This window comes from Triticum aestivum, chromosome 5A (assembly GCF_018294505.1).
Source record: "Triticum aestivum cultivar Chinese Spring chromosome 5A, IWGSC CS RefSeq v2.1, whole genome shotgun sequence".
NCBI classification, from domain to species: domain Eukaryota; kingdom Viridiplantae; phylum Streptophyta; class Magnoliopsida; order Poales; family Poaceae; genus Triticum; species Triticum aestivum.
In genome coordinates this window covers 571,091,742-571,110,844 of record NC_057806.1, presented here as the reverse complement: position 1 = coordinate 571,110,844, position 19,103 = coordinate 571,091,742, and the positions used below count along the sequence as shown (strand labels likewise).

The window sequence follows — 19,103 nt, the reverse complement described above, 5'->3', positions numbered from 1 at the left end:
GAGTTAACGTTTGCTTATTTTATAGTAGTAGAGAAAAGTTTGATCGTTATTATGTAAAAACAAAATCGTCAGGGGGGGTCTAGCCCCCCCTCGTCCCCCCTTGGATTCGTCCCTGCTCGTGGGGAAGTAGGCTGCGGGAAACCAGAACACAACCTTACGATACAAGTCTGATGATATAAAAAGCAACTTAGCCTAGATGGGTAGATATGACAAAGAAACTAAAGCATCCGAATGAAGAGGACGACGTGTTCATGCACCAGGCGCGATCTTGACGACATGCTCATCTTAAATCAACTTCAGGGAGAACACACGAGCCCCCCTCGCTAGCCCAGCAATGGTATCCTACCAACTCTCGAATCTATGTGAAGGAATTATTGGATCTCTCATCATTGAAGCAGGAATCCAGTGACAAATCAGATGGATCAATGCGAAAGAACTATTGATTCTCTTATCACTGAAGAAGGAATTATTTCAACATCTCTATATAGCCCAAAATATTGAAGAAATCGCAAGTATCACCATGGGTTTCTATTTTTTTTTTGTCAAAACTTCTCAGCCAATTCCCAAAACAATGATTGAGATCAGTTGGTTAGAACTAAGATTCAAAGTACATTGTTATAGGCTCCACACCAGTAGCAACAGAGCATGTAAAAAACAGTTGCTACTCTGCATGAACTTGCCTATCCTCGTGTACTTAATCAGCATTATGTTGCTTTACTTGTTCAATCTCCTCTTCTCTATTTAAGCACGATGAGATAAATTGAATACAAGAAAGGTCGTGTTGTGGTAACTCTGGTCTTGTATCACAAACTACTCATCGACCAAGCTAACCTTTCAAATGCATGTATGTATTGATGGTTTGTGTCCATAATGGTAGTATTTATTTATTTTTACGGTACCCTGATACTTCATAGATAGAGATGGGAGTACCAACAAAATCTCACCGTTGATTTGAGAGGGCACTTTAGACTTTTTTGTTTCCTTGATTTAGATATAATGTTGAGATATTCCCGTGATCTATTTTCCTAATTCAATCAGCTAAAAAAAACACTCATCCGATCAAGTGCACGCCCGCCGCCTCTGATCGTGCACAATGACGGTTGCCGGCTTGCCGCATCCTCCTGGAAGAGCCGTCCCCAGGCCCTATCACGCACATGCATGAAAATTTGCAACTTAGCCGCCGGCGACTTGGCCCTCGGCTGGATCTGCGCGCTGCATGCACCTCTGTTCCTAGCGTTGTCAAGCAATCAATTCATGTCCCAATTCCAACAATCACATAATTACTAATAGTTACATTGCGTTTTATCTCTTTTGAGATCTGATCTATTGATTTTGTTTTCGGGATGTGATGAAGAAATCCTTCTCTATGCATCCGGTGAATCATGGCTCGGTCGTCAGCTTAATCGCCGGTTGCATGTTGATTTTATCCCTTAATTAGTGGAGAATTAACGATCTAGTCCTAGATTACCAAATTACCCTCGAAGTGGTGGTACTCCCCAACTTTTAACGGTAGTACTCAAGGCATCTACACTGGAGTGCCAAACAATCCTATCCATCAAATCAGAACAAATGGAGGGCTTATATTTGTTTGAGGGTACCATAAAACAACTCGCAAAAAAATGGTAGTATTTATTTCAAATAATACAGCATTTGTACATGGGGACAAGCTTCGATGCTTTAGTAGAAGCCTACAACTTTTACAACCTGAATGTGGAAAGGACTAAGCAGTGCATGCAAGAAATTGTTTGCTGGTGATTACGAACTGATTTTGCATTGTGTGAATGGCCACCAGGGGAAGCCAATTGTTGAGAACACTAGGTCTTGCCGGTGTGAGCAGCACAACCATTCACTAATCACTATCTTCAACATTCGGGCAGATAATAGACTGGCCTTCCCTTCCCACAAGCATATCGATGTTTACATTTGAAAACTCACACACACCGCTTCAGGGAATCATCAATCAGATCAAGATTGACGCGATGCATTGGGCAGAAGCAAGTCTAGGTCGTTTCGTATTATTTTAGTTTCATTCTATCTGAGGCTTTTGTAGACAGTTGTGGTGGTCAGGGTTTTGAGTCTTTTTGTTTGTTGAAGTTTAGGTTGTCCTTCTGGTAACTCTACACTGGTCGTGTATTTCTCCTTCTTTCTTCAATATAATACATGCAGTTCTCCTGCATGGTTCGAAAAAAATATATCGATGTTTACAACCGTGATTTGGTAAAGCAGCTTCGGCAGAACAGCCCCATGCATGATTTTTTTTTTTGAACTTAGCCCCATGCATGATTTGGTATAGCAGCTTCGACATAATGTGAACCTTGCTAAAGTACACAACATTACAGGTAGTTTTTTGGATCAATGGAAAATGTACGGTTTTTTAGAAGAAAGCCCTAAGGAATTTGGGCCGGTCAACGCGCTATTGTCCGATTTGTTCCGTTACAACCGTGAGATCCGGTTCCTCTCTCCTTCCTTCCTTCTGTCAACACACGCGACCTAAGAATGAGTTAGTCCCCCATGTTCGCTGGCCGCCGCGTTCGTCCCCTCGCGGATATGCTCCCCGGCGCCCCCGAGCCACAAGTGCCTGCCGTTTTGCAGCTCGTGCTCGCCGGCCACCCTTGCCAATCGTGCTCGTCCCTCAGCCGTCACATGCTTCTGACATTGAAGACTGCAGCTCACCCGCCGGCCGGGTCCAGCTCATGGCCATAGTGGTTGCAGCATCCCCCTACGATGGTGCCTTCGCTCGTCGCCGTCGTCTGCTCGAACCACCGTGCTCCTCTATAAAATAAAATCTCAGCCAAAACAAAAACTCCGTTGGTTTACCGGTAGCAGCAAAAACGCATGCCGGTTCCAGCAAAAGGATCCTTGATTCCAGCAAAAGCAAGTCGCCGCCGCCATTCACAACAAAAACTCTCATGTGCCCACGCAGCAAAAATCTTCCATGTGCCATGATTATTTTTGCGGTTCCAGCAAAAACAAACTCGACGCCGTCTGACTGCAGCACCAGCAAAAAGTGGTTGCAGCTTTTCTGCCGCCTGATTCCAGCAAAAGAAGATCAGGGTTGCAGCACCAGAGCTCGTCTTCTTCGCGGCCGGCATGTGATGGTTGCAGCAAGCATGGCCTTTCATTCTAGCATGTCCAGATTCTGGTTGCAGCACCGGAGCCCTCCCTGCCTCTATCGCCGGTAGCTGCTCCCACCCCGGCGGTGCCTACGTTTTCCCCTGATGAAGCACCGCCGATTACCGCGGCTCCGAAGCTCGCTGGAGACGTGATCGTCCCCAGCAGCACCGCCACGGCAGCTTGCATCACATGTGATGCCTCCCCCTCCTCACGACGGCGGCCAGTGTGGAAAAAGGAAAGAAGAGAAAGGAAGGGAAGGAAATGGAGTGGATCTCGGGGTGTGACTAGGAAGAGATAAGGGAGAGGAGGTTGGCGGTCTGTGGGAATGCCGATGCGTCCGAGGAGACACCTATGGTCCATAGCCCAGTGCGTGGGAGCGAGCGCGACCGACCGAACGCTCGGGCGGTCTATCGGCGCGAAATGTTTACCTTGCAGAACTGTGTGAAGTCCGCCTATACCTGGGCCTATATACTAGTTCGGATGAACATCTCGAAGCGAGGCAACGACAAAGATATCCAGCGTGCATGTGCTTCAGCTCATAGTAGGACTTTTGATACTTAATACTACTCCCTCCGTTTTGAATTACTTGTCTTGGATTTGTCTAGATACGGATGTATCTAGACTCATTTTAGTGTTAGATACCTCTATATCTAGACAAATCTAAGACAAGTAATTCGGAATGGAGGGAGTACTATATACTCCGTCTGTAAAGAATACATTTACAGAGGGAGTATATAAGAGTATACCTTTTTATTATAGGAGTATCTTTTTTATTCGTTTCGTCCCTTCTTGGCTATCCATCAGTCATCGTTGAACTGTACTCTGTACCCGGGTCTGCATAGAAGGTGATCTAAGAGGTCCTCGCCACAAAAATAGGGAGTATGTATTTTTTACGGGTCCTGGTCATGTGTTTATGTGCATGTACGTAATAATAATTCACAAAAACAACAAAACCGGCATGAGAAAAAAGAAACTCTAGCTGTTGGTCTTTTTTTTTTGTGAGACAGAGCTCTCGCTGTTTCTGCAGGTGAAACTCGCTGCCGCTTGGTTGGGCTCAAACTGGGTGGGCTGCACGTTTGAAGGCTCAACGGCCCATAGTTACGCCCATCACCAACTCAAACAAGACGCCATCATATCTCTCGTCGATTTCTCTGTCAAGAAGTCAAGATGGCATCTGGAAGCCGCGGCGACATGGACAGGAGGCGATGATCGGACCTACCGGCGGACGTGCTCCGAGAGATATCCGGCCGCATGCGCGACGCCGCCGGCTTCGTCAGCTTCCACGCTGTCTGCAAGCAATGGCGCGGCTCGCGCGACCTGCTGTCCCGGCGGGCGAGGACAACCAGGACCCAATTCCTGCCATGGCTCCTCGCGACGCCGGAGCAAGAACCCGGCCACTTGAAGTTCAGGTGCGTCTTCTCCAAGGCCAGCTACTGCGTGGTGTCCCCGTCGCCCGTGCCCCGGGGAAACTGGGTGTGCAGCACGGACGGCGCCGGCGTATGGTATCTGGCCGTCGATGAACACTTCCACCCTAGCCTCCACGATCCTCTCACCGGAGCTGTCGCCCACCTGCCCACCTTCCCATGGGAGGAGGAGTTTGACCCCTGCAGCGTCATCTACCAGGACGGCACCACTTTCCTGTACAGCATCGGCTATCTGATTGTCGGTGGTAATTATAGTGAATGGTTCAGGGCGGCTCTCCTGCGTCCCGGTGATGCCGAGTGGACGGCCGTCCAGAGGACCATTCAAGCACCCGATCATGGTGAGTTCTGCGCCATGTACCATAGTGGCAAGATCATGGTGGCCGTTGAAGCTGGCCAGTGGCACATAGTCACGCCTGATGGTGGTGACGACGTGTTGGTGCCAAGGCCGCCACATTTGCGGTGGGGGAAAGGGCCCTACTCGCGCCAGTACAGCCATGTCCTCGAGTCTCGTGGCGAGCTTTTGTGGGTGGTTGTCGAGGTCCAATTCTGTAGGTACACTTGTACGACTGGCATCAGACCTGGGCTCTCAGTGGTTGTGCATGCGCTAGGGGAGGTGACAACGTCACCGGAGAAGACACGATGGGTGAGGAAACATGGTCATAGCCTGACCGACCGCGTGCTGTTCCTCGGGTGGTCCAACAGCTTCGCCATGGATGCCTCGCGGCTGGACGGTAGGGACGGCGGGTGTGTCTACTTCGTCTACTGTGGAAATAAGGCCTTGCCACGTGAAGAGGTTGGTGTATTCAGCTACAACCTCGTCCATGACAACATCAAGGATTGGTACTTCAGTCGTCAAAACAATCTTGAGAGTATCGAGCGGCTGCCTCAAGGATTGCACAATTGGAGGTGCACGTGGCTAGTACCCCAACCTGCTATTGCTCCAATTCTGGTACTCCACCCATTCCTAAATATAAGTCTTTTAAGAGATTCCATTGGCTCCGGGCTCCGGGCTGGGTGAAAGTAAGGCCCTGGTGTTGTATTCTAACACGGCTACTGTGGCCGAACCGTTGCTTTCAGGTACTCCTAAAAAACGCAGAACCGAGGCGAACCAAGAAGGTGAACAGGCGGGGAGAGGAGGAGATGGCCATGACCAGGAGATGCAGGATAGGACCAACACTATGGAGGCAGCCGGCCATGGGGCCACTGGCGACCTGACGGGGCCAACGGAGCCCTGTCAGGAGCAATGAATATCCTCAGTTGGAACTGCCGAGGGGGAGGAAACCCTCGGACAGTTCGTGATCTCGTGAGTCTAGCAAAGACTCATTCCCCTTGTATCGTTTTTCTTTGTGAAACTAGGCAGTCTAGGAATAAAATGAAAAGTTACCATGCTCGGTTAGGTTTAAGTGGTTTTGATGGTATTGATAGTGTTGGTCTTAGTGGAGGTCTCGCCTTGTATTGGCATGAGTCTTTGAGTCTGGATGTAAAAGAAATGAATGAACGATATATTGATGCATATGTGAATTCTTTGGCGTGTGAGCCAACTTGGAGACTCACTTGCGTCTACGGTGAACCGCAGACAGAGGACCATCATCACATGTGGTCCCTCCTCCGTAATCTTCACCAGCGGGCTGATATGCCTTGGATGGTGATTGGGGACTTCAACGAGGCCATGTGGAGCTTCGAACACTTCTCCGAAATACCTTGTGCGGCAGGTCGGATGACCGATTTTCGAGATATTTTGGAAATTTGTGGCCTCGGTGATCTCGGTTTTGCAGGGCTCCCGTATACATACATAACCGGATAAGTGGGAGGGCCAACGTCAAGGTCCGGTTGGACCGTGCCGTGGCTAACAATGCCTGGCGGGACGCCTTTGCAGATGCAAGGTGGAGCACCTGGTGGCTCCAAGCTCGGACCACCGCGCCATCCTCCTCAAGTGCGTCCAAGAGGAGGCCGTACCGGTGACCGGTAGGCGATGCCACCAATACAAGGTGATGTGGGAGAGAGACCCATCTCTCCCGGAGATCATCATGAACACATGGACGGAGCTGGGCTCTATGCTACATTTGGGTGATGTTGCGGATGGCCTGAATGACATGATGAAGAGGCTTCACGACTGGAGTTGCAAGAAATTTGGTAATGTGATCAAAGAAATTAATAAATCTCGTTCTCGCCATGAGGACCTCATGCAGACCGCAAAGAGATAAAGGAGGCCAATGATCGTTTGAATGAACTATTGTACTGTGAAGAAATGTTATGGATGCAGAGATCTCACATTGCTTGGCTGCATGAGGGAGACCGAAACACATAGTTCTTTCACCGGAAGGCGGTTTGGAGGGCATGGAAAAATCGCATCAAGGCCCTTGTGGATGACGCTGGAGTTACCCACAAAGACCATGAGTCCATGGCTGCTATGGCGACTTCTTATTTCGCCTCACTGTTTGCCGCCGATAAGTCATTATGTGTTGATCCGGTTATTGATTTGATTAATACACGAGTCACTAATGACATGAATGTCCAACTGTGTGCAGAGTTCTCGGACAAGGAGATTGCAGATGCACTGTTCCAGATAGGGCCGCTTAAAGCCCCCGGGCTAGATGGGTTTCCTGCCCGCTTCTTTCAGAGGAATTGGGCGGTCATGAGAGAGAACATAATCAGCGGTGTGAAAGAATTCTTTAGGATCAAAGTAATGCTGGATGGGGTGAACAACACCTCCATTGTTCTCATCCCTAAGGTAGATAACCCAGAAAAACTCACCGAGTTCAGACCTATCAGTTTGTGCAATGTCATTTACAAGGTAGTTGCTAAATGCTTGATTAATCGGTTGAGGCTTTTTTGGACAACATTATTTCACCGGCTTAGAGTGCTTTTGTCCCTGGATGAATGATTACTGATAATGCTCTAGTTGCTTTTGAGTGTATACATCATATTCAGCAGGAGAAGGACCCGGAAAAAAGTTTCTGCGCTTACAAATTGGATCTGTCCGAAGCTTATGACAGGGTAGATTGGACCTTCTTGAAGCGAATGATGCAAAAGATGGGTTTTGCTCGCCAGTGGGTGGACTGGATTATGAATTGCGTCACCTCGGTGAGATATACAGTTAAATTTAATGGGGCCCTGTTGGATTCGTTTGCACCGACGCGTGGGCTTCAGCAAGGTGATCATCTCTCCCCGTTTTTGTTTCTTTTTGTGGCTGACGGGCTCTCGATGTTGTTGAAGGACGGAGAAGATAGGGCGACTTTACCCCGCTAAAGGTGTGCAGATGGGCACCAGGCGTCTCCCACTTGTTGTTTGCGGACGACATGCTTTTTATTTTTCAAAGCAGAGGAGGAACAAGCAATGAAGGTGCATGAGCTACTCAACACGTATGAGAAAGCAACGGGGCAGTGTATTAACCCGGCCAAGTGCAGCGTACTGTTTGGTAAATCTTGTACTGAGAACAATCAAGAAGAGAAGGTTCGTGCGATGCTGCATGTCAGCCTAATCACTTTTGAGGAAAAGTATTTGGGCCTGTCTACCCTGGACGGACATATGTCTAGGGGAAAATTTCAGAATTTGCAGTCGAGGCTCCTCAAGCGGATCATTGCATGGGGAGATACATTGTCACTGGCTGGTAAGGAGATTATGATCAAGGCTGTTGCATAGGCGATCCCAACATATATTATGGGGTTTTTTTAAACTCCCAATGTCAGTGTGCGATGACCTCAATAGAATGGTGCGGATCTTCTGGTGGGATTCATCCGAGGGAAAAAAGAAAACGTATTGGATGGCATGGCCGAATATTCTTGCACATAAAATGAAGAGCGGCTTGGGGTTTAGAGACTTTCGTCTCCTTAACCAAGCCTTATTGGCACGGCAGGCGTGGCGACTTCTTTCTAACCCTAACAGTTTATGTGCGCAGGTCCTCAAAGCCAGATATTACCCAGACAGCCGACTTGAGGACACTGTCTTCTCTGGAAACGCCTCTCCCACGTGGCAGGCCATTCAGTATGGCCTCAAGCTCCTTAAGAAGGGGATTGTATGGCCCGTCAGCGATGGACGGAATATATGCATTTGGCGTGACCGTTGGCTCCCAACGGAACCGACGGGGCAGCCGATCACGTGGCGAGGGACTTGCCGTCTTTGACGGGTCTCAGAGCTCCTGGACGAGTCTGGCGCCTGGCGTACGGACATGCTACGGCAGTATTTTCTCCCGGCGGATGTCGCGGCCATCACCAGCATTCGCACGTCACCCTGCATCACCGATGATGTCATCGCATGAGCCTCGGAGAAGAGCGGTGTCTTCACCGTTCGCTCCGCATATCTCCTTGCCATGGACGAGCGCGAGCGTCCGTTGGCGACCGCAACGAGCAGGGCACCGGATGGTCATCACGCCATCTGGAAGATCATATGGGGGTGCCTTGCTTCCCTAAAGGTACGAGTCTTTGCATGGAGGCTGGTTTCCAACTCGCTCGCTACTTGGGCAAATAAATTCTCTCGACACCTCGAACTCTCTGATGTGTGTCCCCTTTGTGGTGTGGAACGAGAGGATGGTTTCCACGCTATGTGCAGGTGCCCTCTGGCGAAAGAGTTGTGGTGTGGTATGGCGCGTGACTGACCCATAGCCAAGGTGGAGGACGTCACGTACACTGGCCCAGAATGGTTGTTCTCACTTTTGGATCCGCTATTTGATACTATGCATATGATTGTCCTCATGACCATGTGGCGTGTGTGGTATGTGTGAAATGAAATTACTCATGGCAAGTCGCCACCCCCAACGGAAGCATCACGCAGATTTTTACAAGGCTACATCAATTCCTTGTTATGCATCCACCAATGGCCCCAAGGTAACACGGAGAAAGGGAAGATGGTGGTTCGGGTTGATGCTTTCGCGCCACCACAACATGTACAACAGAAGGCCGAAGTGAGGTGGGCGTTACCTCCAGCCGGTTGGACAAAATTGAATGTTGATGGTAGCTATGTACCGCCAACAGGAGCAGCTGGAGGAGGCATGGTCCTGCGGTCAGACCGAGGAGGCATAATTTTCACTGCTTGTAGGGAAATTCGCACATGTGATAATGCCCTGGAAGCCGAGTTGGCTGCATGTAGGGAGGGGCTAGAATTGGCCCTACACCGGTCTGATTTATCCATTCTCATTGAGATGGATAGTGTGAAAGCAGTGAATATGCTGAACGCTTCGAGAAGGGACCGTTCGAGCCTTCGAGGCACCGTATGCTAGTTGAGGAGATCAAGAGGATGAAGGATGCTGAAGTTACTCGTTCGCAAAATAAAGTTAGCCACGCTCTTGCGAAATACGGCAGGAGTACCCCCCCTCCCCCGTACTGCGGTATGGCTGGGCTCGAGTATGCGTGACATTGTAAACTTGCTTCTGGCTGATTTGCCTCCTTGAGTAATAGAAATCTCCCTTTACCCCACAAAAACAAATACGAGTTAAAATTATCGCCACATCAGGAGTTTAACCTTAACCTCAAGACTCTTCATAAGCATCTCAAATTGATTAATTTATATTCATTTTCCTACATCAGGAACTCAATTTTCGACAAAGAGTGTATTTTATTGGCTCAAAATGAGGCATCAAGAGGATACAGATATAATAAGCACACCCGGCCTCTGCATAGCTAGAATGCACACAGCCAACACTAACACACGCACACAACACCACGTCAGCAAATAGCAAAGTCATATAAGACCAAAGCCATGCGTAGACGATGAAGAAAAAAATCAGAGCGACCAAATCCTTAATAGGCAAACTACAACAATGACCATATCCGCACCAACTATGTCATGGCACCGCGCGAATGACGGGATTCTTCAACAGCAACGCCTTCAGGAAGGGAACGACGCTCAGTCGCCGCCATCACCGGATTCAACCACTTATGGTCAGAATCGAGGTTTTCACCCTGAAAAATCAGTCCGAGTATATCCGAGCAATGCCTTCAACAAGGTAACGACATAAAAATATCGCCATTGCTAGGCATAACCAACTCGGGTCACCTAGGTTTTCACCCCGGAACTCGAGACCCGGTGCTTGAGTAGCACCACCATCAAGTCGCTCGTGTGTTGCCGCCACCACATTTTTCCGATCTCAACAGCTACATGCGATGTGTAATCGGCACCGCTGCACCACCATCCCTCTGCGTCAAGTCATCATTCTTAGTTTGCATCTCACCGTCGAAGTCAACCACCGAAATTGAAGTGAGAAAACCTCGCGAAGATGTATCGATGGCCACCGCAATCCACATCAAGGTCGCTGCCGGGACGAGATGACCAACCGTCGGTGTGGGCCCAGCAAACAGCGATGCATCGGATCTAAACGTAGCAGCCACACTGATGGGCACCGCATCTCATCCAGAATACCATCTTCATGACCTGGAGGGGCCAGCCGGCAGCACCAATCGGCGTCTTGAAAGTCGAATCTGGCCCCTGGGCAACGGCGCCGCCATGGCGCCTCGTCTGCCAGCCAGATCTGGACGCGAGCAGCGCATGGGGCGCTTGTCCTGTCATTAGCGTTTTGATTTTCGGTTTGAGAATTTTTTGGCCTCAGGCTGAGATGGCTGAATTTCGGCCATTTTCAAAAATTTCGGCTGAAATTTGACTAACATTTGACTAAAGTTTGATGAAAAATTGCCAAATTTAACCAATTTCGACCGAAGGATAAATTTCGCCCCAGGCCGAGATGGCCGAAATTCGGCCGAAATCTGTTTTTTCGGCCGAAATTCAAAACACAGCCTGTCATGCGGACAGCCACCAACGGCCACAGAGCACCGCCCAAAGCCGCCGCCGTCGGTGAGAAGTCACAAGTACGTGCAAAGCAAGCCCTCAACCAAGCACACAGGTTGATTGATTTGTTGCCAAGCAATACATGCACGTCTAGAATCGATTCGATCTCTCCAGGTCTTCGTAGTCCCTGAAGAACAGCCATAAGCAGGGGCCCGCCGCCGCCGTCAGCCGCACGCCGGCGGCGTCCTCCGGCGACGGCGGAGGGAACGACGGGAGGAGAGGGAGTTAGGCGGGGCAATGCCGCCGCCGCCTGTGTCGCCCGGGATGAGCGACGCGGGGGCCAGAGCGTGATTTTTGGAGAGGTTTGTTACGGTTACAGAAGTCAAAAAAATCAAAGCTCACGAATGGTTTGCCCCCATCAGGAACTCAATGAGAGGGCGTTGAAGGCTCAAGAGCTGAAGCGGCAGCCTACTCTAGTTATAGGCCAACACACATCGCTCACACCAAGAGACATTAGCAGCCTAGTTTTAGGGTGCTTCGTGCGTAATTTGCCTCTCACCGTGAAGAACTCACAACTACAACTCTTCTTTAGCAAGCATGACAACGTGTCTAGCGCCGAGTGATCTACTAGAAAAATACCAAGCGCTCACAAGGCAACATTATCGACGGCACATTCCAATAAGGAAGATGCTTTAGATGCTCTGAACACACTATTTTAGATGGATGTAGACTCGAGGTAAGCTTTGGTGGGAAGGTGGTGACGGCGGCCATCTCTTCCACCAAAGTAGCATAGCTACATACATATGGACTATATAGCTCGATCCTCTTTGTTATTCTAAATAGTGAACAAGTTTAATTTGTTATATCCCCCAAAACATGTCACAAATTCATCATGTACTTGATCAGGTGATCAGCAAATACAGACGATGAAAAGCCGGTACATTCCACCACTTCCTTGTCGTTGGGCAGTGTAGTAATTCAGTTTTTCCACATCAGTGGCCACCGGGACAAAACAACTTAATGTTTTCTATAATCAAGAAAATAATAATCTATAGTACTCAGAAGGAAAATGTTGCATCCATACTGCGGATTTTCTAGTAAACGCACCACTTTTTTTCACTTTATTGATTCATTCCCGCATCGACTGTGTGCCATGCCTTTGCCTGTGAAAATATCCATTCTATCTCATCTTGGACAAAAATCACCAAAACAGATCATTCTTTGCCGGTGACTAAGCGGTGACCAATTAATTCTTCACGAGTTCCTTATCTCCTTTGCCCAGCCATCGTCCTGCTCCCGGTCCTAGCCAAGAGAATTTGTGCATCTTGTTCCACGTTCATGTCGTCATGTCTAGAGGCAGGGACGAACTCAAAACTCTGTTCTTTGCCTTGAGAGCCTACAGAGGAAAAAATGGAAGATGATGAGCCACACCTTACAATAATTCAAGATGCCCAAAAGCCGACCGATGGAATAATGTGTATGCATGGCAGAGGTTTTGGTTTGCCTACCTCTTTGTCCCAGTTGGTGCGGATGGTAATGGCCAGCAGCAACAGCATCTGCACAACTACCCCGCAGATTATTCCCAACCACAGCCCCTGGAGTTCATACCATTACATTGGTTTTCAGAGGTTTCTTCAGATGAGAATGAAATACAAGTGAAACAGCAACTTTCTGTATGCATGGTATGGGTGGTAAAATTAAATCAGTACCATTCCGCCAAGATGGAAGACAAAGGCAAAGCATAGCGCCGCTGGAATGCCGACAAGGTAGTACGCACTGAGATTGACAGAAGCTCCAATCCTTTGCAAGCCACAGCCCCTGACAATACCTGGAATATATCAAGTGTATACCCCACGCTGCAATCAGTATCTTGAGAGTAATGTTCACCAAAATGCTACATATCGTTCATCGAAATGATATGAGACAAGATAGACGGGTGCATCTAAAAAAAAGACAGATAGACTAGAGTTGAAATTCAGGAAATAGTCCGGAAATACTTGGAATTTGAGTTATTTAGTGCATCCTCTACATTTACCTGAAAGAACACATTGCAGATTGTCGAAAATGATCGACACGGAAAGAAGTGGCATCATTCTCGCAATGTACTCCACCACCTCCTTCTCGTTGCTGTATGCGTACCCCCATATATTGCGCACCGAGAGCATAAGAAGTCCTAAAACCACACCCGCCGCGAGGCCCAGAACCATGATCACACGAGTAGCCAGACGGGCAGCTTCAGGTCGCCCAGCACCAAGCTCGTTTGAAACACGGGTGCTACAATGACAAGATACACGATTTCATCGCCGCAATGACTCTATGATAAAGTTGCAATACAGGCATGGCAAAGTTGTTTAGTCGTACCTTATGGCTGCCCCAAGACCGAAGGGGATCATGATTGCTAATGAAACTGTGTTCAAGCTGCAAGCAGTTCCACATTTCCCATCAGAACAGAGCATACAGAATGTGAAATACTCCATGAAAAATGCAACTCACCAAATGGACAACACCGATGCCTCCAGCTTAGGATTTGGGAGAAGTCCGGAGAGAAGTACCAGCAGCTCAGACGACCACCACTCTAGACTGTGTACATGTAGGATCAGATTCAGTCGAAGATGGAGCGCGAAAAAAATGTACCTGCAAATCTGAGGGGCACAAACTAAAACTCACCAAACCATCAGCGCAGATGGCACGGCAAGCTTCATGAAGCTAAGGATGTTGCGAAACGCGTCCTTTGAGAGGCCTGTCCAGGTGCTCCTGCACGATGGAGAGACCCTGATGTAGAGAGCCAAGATTGACACATTGGCCAGGTACGAGATGCCATTGGCCATGGCAGCGCCCTTGTTGCCCAGCCCAAACCTGCACACCAGCAACCAGCACACAAGAACGTGGCTCAGCGCCGTGACGCCTGAACTCGCCATCACAGGGAGGACGATGTTCTGCGTCTGGAGGAACCGGACGTGGCACTCCAGCGGTCCGTAAACGAACAATGCTGGAATCATCCACCGGATGTAGCTCCCTGCCCCCATGGCAATCTCCCGGTCCTGGCCGAAGAGAAGGAGGATCTGCCCGGTGTACGCCCAGACCACCGCAACCACAACGCTCACCAGAGTGAGCACGAGGATTGCTCTCTGCTTGTAGATGCCGAGCAGATGGTACTGTCCTGCCCCGAAGGCTTGGCCACACAGTGTTTCCAAGCAGCTTGCCATGCCAGACTAAGATGATTACGAACAGATACAAGAGAAGATATTCAGGTTGATGTTAGTTGTTCATTCATGACGATCAAAATATGTAGGAGAGGTGATGAATTCACATAAAATATACCAACAAGCTGAAGCCGGTGACACCGGCAAAGGAGGTGGCGATGGAGGCACTCGAGAGAGAGAGCTCACCGAGATGGCCGACAAACATGACCGATATCATCTGCACGACATTCTGCAACAGGCATCCGGCGATGAGGGGCCCGGCGAGGCACAGCTGCTTCTTAACCTCAATCACCACCAAGCTCTCTTTTGGCCCTCCTGTCTCCTCAGTGCTGCTGTTGCCCCCAACAGGGGGCTCCTCCATGGCTGGCAACATGCTTGAAATCTCACGCCGTGGTTCCGAAGAAGGTGAGTGTTAACAGGTAAAGTGGGGTATATTTATCATGTTTGTGAAAGTATATACTAATACTTCGTCAGTAAACTAACATAAAAGCGTTTGGATCACAACATTAGTGAGTATTTAGATCACTACTAAATGCTCTTATATTACTAGTTTACACAGGGAGTATTAATCAACCTTATCAATGCTGCATAGACCCGCCACTCGAGGAAAAATTCAGTAAGGAAACCAAGAGGAAACAGACGCACTCGCTTGGCAGCCAAGAGGAGCGTGCCTCCGAACCAGTCAATTTCATCGTGCCTGGGTCAAGTGGACTGAAGAATCTCATCATCTCATGTGAGACCAAGGAGGCCAAGTTCAAGACATCTGACACAATAAACTATCTGACGAGCAAGATTGGATGGAATGCGTTAAGCACATGCTTGATCAGCCCGTTTGCACTATTATAGTCGAAAAGGCTCGAAAGTTAACGAAATCAATCACGGCCGGCGGCCGGAGCCACTCTCGTCCTCATTTGTCATATCTGAACCTCGGACGTGCTACGACCTACTTCATGACGCATATACAAACAAAAGGGAATTTCCTAAGATGCACTGCCACCAAGGTATCGGTTAACCACCCCGTGGTTTATTCATACCATGATTGTTTCTGCTTTAGGCAGCAGATTCTCATAGGAAAATTCAAAAGCTGAAACCCAATAGCTATTTGAAATCAGCTTTGCCAGTGAAGCTGAATCTAGATTTGGCCTATTTTCAGTGCAATTGACTGAAGCACGTCCAAGCGTCCACAAGTGATTCAGAGCCAATTGTAGAAACAAACAGAGCCAGCTCTAAGGGCATGGCTAGTGCATATCCTGCCCCACATGCCATGTAGGATCGGATGTCAGGAGAAATAGGTTCGGATGGAGAAGCGGGACCCACTTCAGAAGGCTTGGGAAAATACAATGTGATCCGGTGTAAAAAGCTCCTCCCTCCGTTTCTAAATAGAAGTCTTTTTATAGATTTTCAATAAGGACTACATACGAATGTATATAGACATATTTTAGAGTGTAGATACACTCATTTTGCTCCGTATGTAGTCCGCATTGGAATCTCTAAAAATACTTTTATTTATGAATGGAAGAAGTAAAAAAGTTGAAGTGGAGAGTAGAGATGCATGTGTACTAGAGTTTATATTTTTCTATTCTTTGATGAGACCCACTAGTGGTGGCTTGCTTTGGGAGATTTTTTTTAATGTAGATGCCTCAAACTAATTTTTTCATGGGGCATCTGTATCCATATGCCACCATATTTCATGCCTTGAATGGGCTCCTGAATTTCGTGTTGAGCTGAACAGATTTTGTGACGCCCCTCTCTCGTAAGCTTGTTATTTTTCCTAAATCCGGCATGGGCAACAACAGATTTGGAGTCTATGGGAAAAGAAGGGAAAAAGACCATGAAAGGGTGCGGATAAGAACCATACAGCAGCAGCGCTTGAGGCGGCCCCAGGGATGAGGGCCCAAAGAAGTTGTCCCCGTCCGAGGAAGGAGGCTACGGGGATGATGGAGTTGTGTTGTATTGGGCCAATACACGGATCAGCAGATTACATCAGATAGAACACCATGGAGATCATAGAGAACATGTTATTTAAGATCGGAGAGAAATAAGAATCCATCTAGCTACTAGCTATAGACCCATATGTCTGTGATAAACTATTCACACATCATTGGAGATACAACAAGGTTGATGTAGAAGCCCTCCATAACCGATTCCCCCTCCGACAGAGTACCGGAAAAGGCCTCCATATGGGATCATGGAAGAACAGAGACTTGCCACGGCGGAAAAAGTGTCTCGGGTGGCTCTCTGTTGGTTTGAGGATTTTAGGAAATTTATGGAGGGGGAGTCAGGTCAAACGGAGCTGCGTGGGAGGGCGCATCGGGTGAGCTCATCGTTCTTCTATAGATCTTCCGGCCTCTTCCCGAACCTTCTAGGGTCCCTTCTGGTTTAGAAAAAATCATCGTAAAGTTTCATTGTGTTTCGACTTCCTTTGGTATTGATTTTCTGAAAAGCTGAAAAAACAAGCAAAAAACAACAACCGATACTTGGCACCGAGTTAATAGGTTAGTCCTAAAAATTATATAAAATTGCATCTAAAGTATCTAAGAATGGTAATATAATAACATGAAACAATCAAAAATTATAGATACATTGGAGATGTATAAGTCACCATGACAATGGCATCTGATTCTAAGCGGTGATCATGGCCTTGAAGACAGGACGGTAATCTATGCCAAAACCTTCCACATAAGACTTCTAGTTGGCTTTGAAGACAGGACGGTATGTTTTTTTACATTGGTTGTTCTTTCATTCATGGCGTGCCTGAATTGATGTTAGTTACTTCATGAAACTGTATTAGTGTTCTATGATTTAGGCCTTTGTTAAGGTCATGACCATGGCTGCCCTGCATGCAGCTGGCTAACAGTCAAATTGATATGTGAACATACACACAGGTTGTTTACATGATTGCTTCATAGTTACAAAGGAGTACCGATCAGATTTTAGATCATTCATAGTGTTTTATGAAAAAACCTAACAATAGTTATCCATGCATAAACTAGGAAAGATGCTAAAAATAAAACAATATGGTTTTCTAAAATTTATGCCACATAGTGCACATTTTTGTTAATGCTTGAATAGGCATAATGATCTCTTGGACATTCATCTAGTTGTTTTGTGCAAGTATGTAAAAAGAGCATGCCATTGTTTAATTTGTGAACATGCTCACATAAGCCACTGTGAATTAATGGACAATTGGTATATGTAGTTATTTATAACTTGCAAGTGCAACTATTCCAATCCTTCAATTTGTCCACAGTTCATCCCGTGCTCTGCAAGAAAACAAGTCCTAATAAAGCTAGGCGTTTATTCATTTCAACACTCCTTTGCTAAGCCCCGGCTTAAAACAAAGCATGTCTTTATGTTCTATTGTTGGCTCCAAAACTTTGAAGAAAAAACCTTTTTCACTGGAAACTTGAAGAGAATTTGCCAAAGTATACATATTTCAAGTTGGTATGAAGCTATACTTCGATATTAGCACACATGAACATCAAATTGATGTGGAACTGGAAAATGTTCCAATGGTTCATCCTTGCAAGTGTTCTTAGACATACATACCTTGCTTACGTGAACTTGTGTTTACTTGCCTGTTCTTAATAGTCCTAACTATAGATATCTGTCAATGTTGTCATTCTTGTTTATGTATACCTACTCAGCTTTGCGATATCGTAAGGAACAAAAGAGATTGACAAAATGAAACTCGATGTTGGAACCACATGTATGTGGAAAGACATGCGGTACATCGTCATTTTTGCTGACAATATTGAAACGTTTGTATGGTGGTACGCACATGAACCAAGTTCTGGACCGTACAAGGTACTGATGCAAACTCTGACCGAGACCAACGTTAAGAAGAAACTGCTGGTAATAATTTTATTTTTTTCATCATTCATAGTACAACATTTGTTATTTAAAATATGCCATCATACCATGTAACTTGCAACAGAGACTCCCTAGTCGTGTTCTTTCTGATCAGATGGATCCACATGATGAAATGAGAATTATTATGTTTCCTGATGCTGCATATGGTTGTTATACTTGATGTTAGAAACAGATGGACGCCTCATCGTAATGGATGGCTGGAAGGATTTGCTTTCTTGTCTAAATTGGCAGTTGGAGACATGCTGCTCTTCGTGATCCACCACGGAGGTGATGAGGTTATCCTCTTTGTAACTATGCCTGGGCAATCTGTGTAATCTGCTAAAGAGTAGTTCTATGATGTTGCTGCACTTCATGTTGATGCTCGAACACTCCTACTCGTGATGTGCGATACTTTTGGGAATGACGGTGCTGATGTACCAAATATTTGTTCCATGTCTACTTGTAATGCTATATTATTATTTGTGATCATATATATTTTCCAGTTCATGTTTTATTTAAGAATTAGTATGGCATCTCATAGTTCAGTAAAATGATAGCATAAACGGAAATAATGTAATAGATTTCATTACGAGCATCTCAACTAATATCCATCAGATATACCAAAATATTTGTTTTCAAGTCCACTATACCATTTTTCCCTTTCCAGCATGCTGAACATCTCAAGTAATACCCTAAAAATTTATTTTAATATGTTATAAACTCAGCCATGGCAGAAATTATAAGGTACTACGTTCTGATCACCAACTCGCTATTTTTAAATCATTTTGCTAAC

The 19,103-nt window shown here is 46.9% G+C and overlaps 1 protein-coding gene across 1 annotated transcript; it reads right to left on the bottom strand.

Moving 5' to 3' along the window:
* Positions 1 to 12,131: 12,131 nt before the first annotated feature.
* On the bottom strand, positions 12,132 to 14,819 carry LOC123107751 (protein DETOXIFICATION 16-like). The gene is made up of 8 exons (XM_044529675.1): positions 14,577 to 14,819; positions 13,923 to 14,467; positions 13,749 to 13,835; positions 13,617 to 13,673; positions 13,291 to 13,529; positions 12,965 to 13,083; positions 12,764 to 12,850; positions 12,132 to 12,651 (listed from the first exon to the last, which is right to left on the bottom strand). The coding sequence occupies exons 1-8, from the start codon at positions 14,817 to 14,819 to the stop codon at positions 12,592 to 12,594; spliced, it is 1,437 nt and encodes a 478-aa protein (XP_044385610.1). The 3' UTR covers positions 12,132 to 12,591.
* Between the last annotated feature and the right edge of the window lie 4,284 nt (positions 14,820 to 19,103).